Source organism: Oncorhynchus mykiss, chromosome 5, assembly GCF_057628025.1.
Source record: "Oncorhynchus mykiss isolate SJ-2025 chromosome 5, ASM5762802v1, whole genome shotgun sequence".
Taxonomy (NCBI): domain Eukaryota; kingdom Metazoa; phylum Chordata; class Actinopteri; order Salmoniformes; family Salmonidae; genus Oncorhynchus; species Oncorhynchus mykiss.
The window spans coordinates 23938488-23948772 of NC_143026.1; the positions used below are offsets into that span (position 1 = coordinate 23938488).

General features: G+C 39.5%; 1 protein-coding gene across 1 annotated transcript; it reads right to left on the reverse strand.

Moving 5' to 3' along the window:
* Positions 1-643: 643 nt before the first annotated feature.
* Positions 644-8863, reverse strand: LOC110523460 (E3 ubiquitin-protein ligase TRIM39-like). The gene is made up of 2 exons (XM_036977083.2): positions 8689-8863; positions 644-2674 (listed from the first exon to the last, which is right to left on the reverse strand). Exon 2 carries the CDS (start codon positions 2670-2672, stop codon positions 1035-1037), a length of 1638 nt encoding a protein of 545 aa, XP_036832978.2. The 5' UTR covers positions 2673-2674; positions 8689-8863; the 3' UTR covers positions 644-1034.
* Positions 8864-10285: the final 1422 nt, after the last annotated feature.

Here is a 10285-nt window from a genome sequence, read left to right on the forward strand (position 1 = left end):
AATTCGACCGGGATTTGATTACTGGTATCATATGAACACACATAAGCAGGGACGGACTGGGACAATAAATCTGACCTGGCATTTCTAACACTAGCCAATTTCTTCACTTGAGGGCCCTATTATTGGCTAGACCATCATTACACCAAAAACCCAAGCTAGACAGACCCACTAAGCTAAAAATGGACTAACACATCTAACATTTCCCCAAATTCCAGATGGCAAGTCCACCCCTGCAAATAGAAAATGTGTGGAATTTCAAGAAATTTGCTTTAAAAACTGCTAAAATGTTCCCTTCACGCCATGGCATAGTGTAGAATTGCAGGAAATTGAAAATGTCTCACTCTGCCAACAAGAGGGGGGTGAACAGTTTGGGGTCGCATGGTGGGGGTTTGTTACTACGCCGATAAATGACAATATCCATCTGGACCTTTGTCACCTAGGAAATTTGTGTGACCGGACCTTCTCAAATAGTTTGAGTACCCCTGCGGTATAACATACAAAATAAGAAAACAGAACAGTCCCTGCAACTACTCTGTCCCTGTTCTCATGGTGTAATATTTTTTCTTGGCTCATATACTCACCTCTGTATTGTGTACATTTACTAGTCTTATTGTGATGCTGTCACTAATAAAAACATATTCAGTGGTAGACTATTGGCTTTAATATCCACTATTCACAAAGGGTGTATGCTGCATGAGCGTAATATACACACTTCAGTCAGCACAGACAGATTATAATTAATACATAACATTTGCACAACAAATTCAAACACATACATTCTAAACAGCAGGTCACAGTACACACAGCCTATCCCTAGACACTTGCAGTATATATGTACATGTAAGAATACACATGTTATACAAAATATCTATGTACTGACATTCTTTATACGGTACGGTTTCTGCAAATGTAACTGCCACTTAGTTATTTGAATTCTGTGATAACAGCATCCAAATCCAAACGTTTACAAACACAAATGTTTATAGCTCACTCAGCAGTGAGGCTTTAAAAGTCAGAGCCTGACAATAGAAAACTCAGAGACTGACAAGAGAGATGATCAGAGGGGCAGAGTTTTTACCATCATTATTTCTGTAAGGGCGGAAGTATGGATAGAGTTTCTCAGTGAAGGTGCAACCAGTGAAAGAGTAGATATGAGACCTGGCCTCTACATCATAAAAGGAGACTTGACCCTCCTCATAATCCACAAATACCCCCACCTTCTGAGGCTTCTCTCTCAGGGAGAGGCAGACAGGAGAAGAGGTATTGGCCTGGTACTGATACCTATTCCTCAGCCACACACTCCAGTATCCATTCTGAGGGCTCAGTGTAATGCAATCCTTCCTGTTGCTGGACTCTCTGGTCACTCCTAAATCCCAATCAGTCTTCCCCTTGACCTGCACCTCATAGTAGAATCTCCCTGAGGAGAAGCCCTTCTTTCCAAGGATACCGGTACATAAGGAAAATCTATTTGGGTTGTCAGGGAGATTCTGTCTCCTGTCTACATGTCTCACTTGTTTCCTATCCTCAGACAGGCTGAGACTGGGATGTGCTGTATCAGGGTCCAGAGTCACATCCACTGCATACTGCTGAATTCTCTTCATTTCAGTATCATACATCAACTTCTTCACATCACTCCAGAGTGTCTCCTCCAGCTTAGACATAGCTCGCCTCAGGTTCCCCACACCCAGACTGGTGTGAATACTGATCTCAGACCAGTCCTTGGTGGGAGGTAGGGTGCTGAGGGATGGAGAGCTCTGGAGGAGGTGGAGCTGGTCCTCAGTGTGTACGAGCTGCTCCAGCTCAGTGCTTCTCTTCTGTAGCTCAGCGATTTCCTGCTGCAGCTCTTTAATGAGCCCGTCAGCCTTCCTCTCTGCTGCTTTCTCCTTCTCCTCAACTACCTCAATGAACTCAGCCTGGCTTTTCTCAATGGAGCGCACCAGAGCAATGAAGACCTGTGCGCTGTCTTCTATCTCTCCCTCTGCGTCTCTCTTGCTGATCTCTACTAAGTGTTTTATATCCTGAACCTTCTGAAGTCGCTCCTGGATCATCTGCTGCACTTCTGCCTCCATCTTCCCAAGCTGAACTTTTCTCTGTCTATACTCTTTCTCTAGAGGGACAGTGTAGTGAGTCTTGTGTTCTGTTTTCATGCACAAGAGACAAACACACGTCTGGTCAGTCCTACAGAACAGATCCAGGAGTTTGTTGTGCTCATTACACATCCTGCCTTCTAGGTTCTCCACAGGGGCAATTAGCTTATGTCTCTTCAGGGCTGGGGCTATCTGATGCGGCTGCAGATGAGTTTCACAATAAGAGGTCATACACTCCAGGCAGGACTTCAGAGCCTTGAACTTCGTGCCAGTGCAGGCGTCACAGGCCACTTCTCCAGGCTCAGGAGGGCGTTGGTCTGGGCTGCTGGTAGTGTTCACTTGAACTGACTTCCTGAACTGAGCAGCCATCTCAGAAATTAAATTATTGACAAAAATATCTGGTTTTCTATCAAACACGTTTTTACACATTGGACACTGACATAGGTCATTTCTTTCCCAGTACTTTCTGATACAGGCCTTACAGAAGTTGTGTCCACATGGAATGGTGACAGGCTCAGTGAACACATCCAGACATATAGAACACAGAAACTGCTCTTCCAACAGGAAACTGCTGGAGGACGCCATATCTAGACAGAGAGAAAAGGTGAAACGATAAAGCATTTAATGGAATGAGTCAGCTCTTGATACTTTGTTGGTCATACAATCATGAGCTTATGTAAAGTGTCTTTGAGTGACCTGAAAGGCACTTACTAATACAATGTAACTACTATACTGAACAAAAATATAAAACGCAACGTGTAGGGCTGTGGCGGTCACGAAATGTCATCAGCCGGTGATTGTCAAGCTAATAACTGTGTCTCACAGTAATATACCGTTAATTAACAAACACATTTAGCGTCTCCTGGCTTCCACACACAGCCTACAAGCCACTGACGCAGAACTTTGGAACATCTACATTTTAAAAAGTCTAATAAATCCAGGTAATGTAGCCTACACCTTCACAAAAATAATGTATTTATTTTAGACAGGTCTAAAGAAGCATGATATGAAGAAAATGTAGTCTATTTCAGAAGAACAGAATAGCATACTCTGAATTGTCCTTATGTTAAATCCTGATCTGGCTATGTCAAATGGCTGTGAGCTACACTAGTTCATTTAGCCGACAAGATTTTCTTAGAATTCATTGGCATTATTTTATATTATTTCATAGTATGAAGAATACAATTGAACAAAGCTGAATCAAATAGAAAGGATTTTTTTTTTTGAGGGATTGCGCGGCTATTCTGTGTTGAGCGATTAACAAAGAAATAGGTATTCCTATATGCTTAATTTAGAGTTATTAATGTAACTTTAGTTAGTCTACAAACATTGGACTGTATGTTTAGATTTTTAATACATTGTAAGGCTGCATGAAGCGACTCTTTGACGAATTCCACGGCAGAATCACCTTAGTGTGGCTGTAATGCACCCTAAAAAAATCCATGCCTTTAGCGGACAGTGGCCGTTGTGCCATTCTCCCTGAGTGCTGCACGCTCTGAAGCACCTCTCACTCACACGGCTCTCCATCACATAATTGGGTCTTTCTCACAGGCTACAAGTGAAGACAGACACATCTGGTATGCAACTGCGGGAGTCCTTATCCAATTTCGAGGTGCATATTGAAGGTATTGGAAGAACTGTCCACATTTACTTTTCGTCAGCCAACAAGATGAGTAGGCCTAACAAACAGCAAAAGCACCAGCCTATGTCCATCTACTATACCCCGTAATACAAAAGTTGACATATTCCATTCTGTGAGAGAAAACATGGTCTGGTACAGTTGTGGGATGCGATAGATGCCAAATTAATACAACCACTAGCATAAAAAAGTTTTATGCGATGTGGCTGATGCAACGGATCAAGACATTTAGCTTAAAATGTTGATAAACGATTAGGCTATTTATTCACAATTTCAGCACAGCAATGCGCACATGGCAGTTGCCTATAAGAAAACGCCATTATCAAAAGTGACCGCAAATGCGATTGTATGTAAGGCTTTTATTATAAATGTGCATTTTTATGATGTAAATTCTTCACCAAACTTGAAACAAACGCGCTGCTTTTGTATGCCAGTTAGGCTCTACACCCCTTGTAAAACGGAGTAATGTGCTTAATGTGAAGAAGTTATTGGGCCACTTTAGTTGTGATACAAACTAGAGGTCGGCCGATTAATCGGAATGGCCGATTAATTAGGGCCGATTTCAAGTTTTCATAACAATCGGAAATCGGTATTTTTGGCGCCGATTAATTTTTTGTATTATTTTTTATTATACCTTTACTTAACTAGGCAAGTCAGTTAAGAACACATTCTTATTTTCAATGACGGCCTAGGAACGGTGGGTTAACTGCCTTATTCAGGGGCAGAACGACAAATTTTCACATTGTCAGCTCGGGAGATCCAATCTTGCAACCTTACAGTTAACTAGTCCAACACAATAACGACCTCAAGTCAAATCAAATTTTATTTGTCACATACACATGGTTAGCAGATGTTAATGCGAGTGTAGCGAAATGCTTGTGCTTCTAGTTCCGACAATGCAGTAATAACAAGTAATCTAACTAACAATTCCAAAACTACTGTCTTGTACACAGTGTAAGGGGATAAAGAATATGTACATAAGGATATATGAATGAGTGATGGTACAGAGCAGCATAGGCAAGATACAGTAGATGGTATCGAGTACAGTATGTACAAATGAGATGAGTATGTAAACAAAGTGGCATAGTTTAAAGTGGCTAGTGATACATGTATTACATAAGGATACAGTCGATGATATAGAGTACAGTATATACCTATGCATATGAGATGAATAATGTAGGGTAAGTAACATTATATAAGGTAGCATTGTTTAAAGTGGCTAGTGATATATTTACCTCATTTCCCATCAATTCCCATTATTAAAGTGGCTGGAGTTGAGTCAGTGTCAGTGTGTTGGCAGCAGCCACTCAGTGTTAGTGGTGGCTGTTTAACAGTCTGATGGCCTTGAGATAGAAGCTGTTTTTCAGTCTCTCGGTCCCAGCTTTGATGCACCTGTACTGACCTCGCCTTCTGGATGATAGCGGGGTGAACAGGCAGTGGCTCGGGTGGTTGATGTCCTTGATGATCTTTATGGCCTTCCTGTGACATCGGGTGGTGTAGGTGTCCTGGAGGGCAGGTAGTTTGCCCCCGGTGATGCGTTGTGCAGACCTCACTACCCTCTTGAGAGCCTTACGGTTGAGGGCGGTGCAGTTGCCATACCAGGCGGTGATACAGCCCGCCAGGATGCTCTCGATTGTGCATCTGTAGAAGTTTGTGAGTGCTTTTGGTGACAAGCCGAATTTCTTCAGCCTCCTGAGGTTGCCTCTCTCTCGTTGCACTCCACAAGGAGACTGACTAACTGTTACGCGAATGCAGTAAGCCAAGGTAAGTTGCTAGCTAGCATTAAACTTATCTTATAAAAAACAATACATCATAACCACTAGTTAACTACACATGGTAGATGATATTACTAGATATTATCTAGCGCGTCCTGCGTTGCATATAATCTGACTGAGCATACGAGCATACAAGTTTCTAAGCATCTGACTGAGCGGTGGTAGGCAGAAGCAGGTGCGTAAACATTCATTCAAACAGCACTTTCGTGCGTTTTGCCAGCAGCTCTTCATTGTGCTTCAAGCATTGCGCTGTTTATGACTTCAAGCCTATCAACTCCCGAGATGAGGCTGGTGTAACCAAAGTAAAATGGCTAGCTAGTTAGCGAATAGCATTTCAAACGTCACTCACTCTGAGCCTTCTAGTAGTTGTTCCCCTTGCTCTGCATGGGTAACACTGCTTCGATGGTGGCTGTTGTCGTTGTGTTGCTGGTTCGAGCCCAGGGAGGAGCGAGGAGAGGGACGGAAGCTATACTGTTACACTGGCAATACTAAAGTGCCTATAAGAACATCCAATAGTCAAAGGTTAATGAAATACAAATGGTATAGAGGGAAATAGCCCTATAATTCCTATAATAACTACAACCTAAAACTTCTTACCTGGGAATATTGAAGACTCATGTTAAAAGGAACCACCAGCTTTCATGTGTTCTAATGTTCTGAGCAAGGAACTGCAACTTTAGCTTTCTTACATAGCACATATTGCACTTTTACTTTCTTCTCCAACACTTTGTTTTTGAATTATTTAAACCAAATTGAACATGTTTCATTATTTACTTGAGGCTAAATTGATTTTATTGATGTATTATATTGAGTTAAAATAAGCATTAAGTCAGTATTGTTGTAATTGTCATTATTACAAATAAATAAACAAAAATCGGCCGATTAATCGGTATCAACCTTTTTGGTCCTCCAATAATCGGTATCGGAGCTGAAAAATCATAATCGGTCGACCTCTAATACAAACCTTATCAAAACATATAGGCCTACATGAGGTGTGCAACTATGATTTGAAAAAAAGTCTTGCCTTATGCTGGGCATCATTCACAAGTGATATTATACAATTCACAAGTGATAGGCTAATATTGTCACCCATCAGACTATTCTTGATTGAATCTTGTCTTTACATATATACTACCATTCAAAATGTTGGGGTCACTTAGAAATTCTTGTTTTTGAAAGAAAAGCACTTTTTTTGTCCATTTAAATAACATCAAATTTATCAGAAATACAGTGTAGACATTTTTATTGCTGTAAATGACTATTGTAGCTGGAAACGGCTGATTTTTCATGGAATATCTAAATAGGCGTACAGAGGCCCATTATCAGCAACCATCACTCCTGTGTTCCAATGGCACGTTGTGTTAGCTAATCCAAGTTTAAAATTTTAAAAAGGCTAATTGATCATTCGAAAACCCTTTTGAAAACTGTTGTTCTGATTAAAGAAGCAATTAAACTGGCCTTCTTTAGACTAGTTGAGTATCTGGAGCATCAGCATTTGTGGGTTCGATTACAGGCTCAAAATGGCCAGAAACAAAGACCTTTCTTCTGAAACTTGACAGTCAATTCCTGTTCTGAGAAATGAGGGCTAGTCCATGCGAGAAATTGCCAAGAAACTGAAGATCTTGTACATCGCTGTGTGCTACTCCCTTCACAGAACAGGCTCTAACTGGCTCTAACCAGAATAGAAAGAGGAGTGGGGGCCCCAGTGCACAACTGAGCACGAGGACAAGTACATTAGTGTCGAGTTTGAGAAACAGACACCTCACAAGTCCTCAACTGGCAGCTTCATTAAATAGTACCAGCAAAACTCCAGTCTCAATGTCAACGGTGAAGAGGCAACTCCGGGATGCTGGCCTTCTAGACAGAGTTCCTCTGTGTTCTTTTTCCCATCTTTATCTTTTCTTTTTATTGGCCAGTCTGAGATATGGCTTTTTTGTTGCAACTCTGCCTAGAAGGCCAGCATCCCGGAGTCGCCTCTTCACTGTTGACCTTGAGACTGCACATTAGAGTGGCCTTTTATTGTCCCTAGCACAAGGTGCACCTGTGCAATCATCATGCTGTTTAATCAGCTTCTTGATATACCACACCTGTCAGGTGGATGGATTATCTTGGCAAAGGAGAAATGCTCACTAACAGGGATGTAAACAAATCTGTGCACATTCTTTTGGGGCGAAATATGCTTTTTGTGCGTATGTGTTAAACAAATCAAAATACATTTTATATTTGATATTCTTCAAATTAGCCTCCCTTTGCCTTGATTACAGCTTCGAAGAATCACAAATATAAAATATATTTTGATTTATTTAACTCTTTCTTGGTTACTACATGATTCCATGTGTTATTTCATTGTTTTGATGTCTTCACTATTATTATACTATGTAGAAAATAGTAAAAATAAAGAAAAACCCTGGAATGAGTAGGCGTGTCCAAACTTCTGACTGGTACTGTATTTTTGTCCCGTGTATAATCATTTTAACTCTATAATTCTCAAGGTGGCACTATGATATACTTACTAGCCAATTCTAATACATATTTTACCATATTACACAACTAATAGTCCTTAAATAAATAGAAAACAGGTGAAGACAAACACTGTAGGTAATCAGACCTTCATTTGTCCAGGTCAATGTTAACCCAATATTGGACTAATGGACCTTACATGTTCTGTTTAAAGGCGACTTGGCTCTGGAAGCCAAAACAGCAAAATACTCCATCTAAAAGTAAATATATTGAAGTATGGTTCTTGAAACATAATCCCTCTACTTTCATATCACATGAAAATAATTTCATATTACATTAAAATACACAGTTACTGTACAATGTTTTAGCACAGTTGTAGCCAACAGTATTATTTTGTGACAAGTTTGTGGTGTCTGAGAGACACAGATAGCTAATTAGCACAGGTAGTCCACTCTGTTTTCTGTTAACAGGCACAGTAACATGGAAATATGCCCGTGTGAGAATCCTAACCCTATCAAGGTGTGTATCAATTTAACCTTGTTTCTCGCCAATATTAAAGAAAATGTCCTTAAAAAGCGATGCGCGTTAATGTTCAGAACGAACGTCGTGGCTCTTATCAAAACGCTACCCCCTTACAGAAAATGCCTTCGTCCAATGACTCTTATGTGTAATTTAATGGAACTGAGAGTCATGATCAAGGGCTAGGTCAATTAATCGACCTACTCACCTGTGTATAACTGTGGCTGCTTTCTCTGCTGTTTCTGTTTGTAGTACTGTATCAAACAAGGCCTATAGCATGTAGTTGCTTTAAAAATATTTCTGAAGTGTATGCGAGACTATCCTAACATGTACAATACACACTCCGTCTCTCCAGTTAAGTTTCACTTCAGCATGACTTTAACATGCTCCTCCCCAATTTTTACTGTTATGAGGTTTTGCTGCACTTCCTGGTAGACTTAACCCTTTACATGGCCTAACTCTTTCTGACAAACTGATATAACTTATGTTTTTTTTACATTTTTTAAACAATCTTAAAAAGATTCTGGGGATGAGCATGCATGTCTTCAACATGTACCCGTTGTTCCTCTTTAGTGCATTTAACTATATGAATTGATACAATTCCAAGTCTGGATGGTTAAAAGCACCCTCAGACTTTAGAAGATGTAAAACTTTCCTTTTTATTCTATGAGTTGTATTTGCCCATAGAACATCTGTTATGACCGTGTATTCTTTTTTAAATAATGTCTTCAGTCGGGTAATTGGTATTACCAAGAGTAAACCTAAAAACGTTGGGAGCCATACCATTCTGAATAGGTTTATTCTACCTGTAAGATGTATCGGAATATTGCTCCTTTGAATTAGATCTGCTTTCTTGAATAGCTTTTCTTACTTTGAGAGAAAAAGGAGTAGCCTTTTTTATTGCTGTGTCTATCAATATTATCAAATGTATGATTTAGTTGTCCTGCTAAGATAATATACTGAGCAAAAATAGAAACACAACATTCAACTATTTCAAAGATTTTACTGAGCTACAGTTCATATAAGGAAATCAATCAATTGAAACATTAATTAGACCCTAATCTCAGTGGTGTACACTATTTAATGAAAAATACTTTAAAGTACTACTTAAGTAGCTTTTTGTGGTATCTGTACTTTACTATTTATATTTGGACAACTTTTACTTTACTACGTTCTTAAAGAAAATAATGTACTTTTTAAAAATGTTCCCTGTCACCCAAAAGTACTCGTTACATTTTGAATGCTTAGCAGGAAAGGAACATTTTCAAATTCATGCTAGTATCAAGAGAAGATCTCTTGTCATCCCTACTGCCTCTGACTCACTAAAAACACATGCTTTGTTTTTAAATTATGTCTGAGTGTTGGAGTGTGCCCCTGGCTATCCCTAAATAAAATAAAGTGGTGGCGTCTGGTTTGCTTAATATAAAGAATTTTAAATGATTAATACCTTTACTTTTGATACTTAAGTATATTTTAGCAATTACATTAACTTTTTATACTTACAGTTGAAGTCGGAAGTTTACATTAAAAATCGTTTTTCAACCACTCCACAAATTTCTTGTTAACAAACTATAGTTTTAGCAAGTCGGTTAGGACATCTACTTTGTGCATGACACAAGTAATTGTTCTAACAATTGTTTACAGACAGATTATTTCACTTATAATTCACTGTATCGCAATTCCAGTGGGTCTGAAGTTTACATACACTAAGTTGACTGTGCCTTTAAACAGCTTGAAAAATTCCCCAAAATGATGTCATGGCTTTAGATGCTTCTGATAGGCTAATTGACATCAATTGAGTCAAT

What these genes read in the sequence shown, in the direction of transcription:
- LOC110523460 (XM_036977083.2), bottom strand. Translation starts at nt 2,672, where the DNA reads ATGGCGTCCTCCAGCAGTTTCCTGTTGGAAGAGCAGTTTCTGTGTTCT.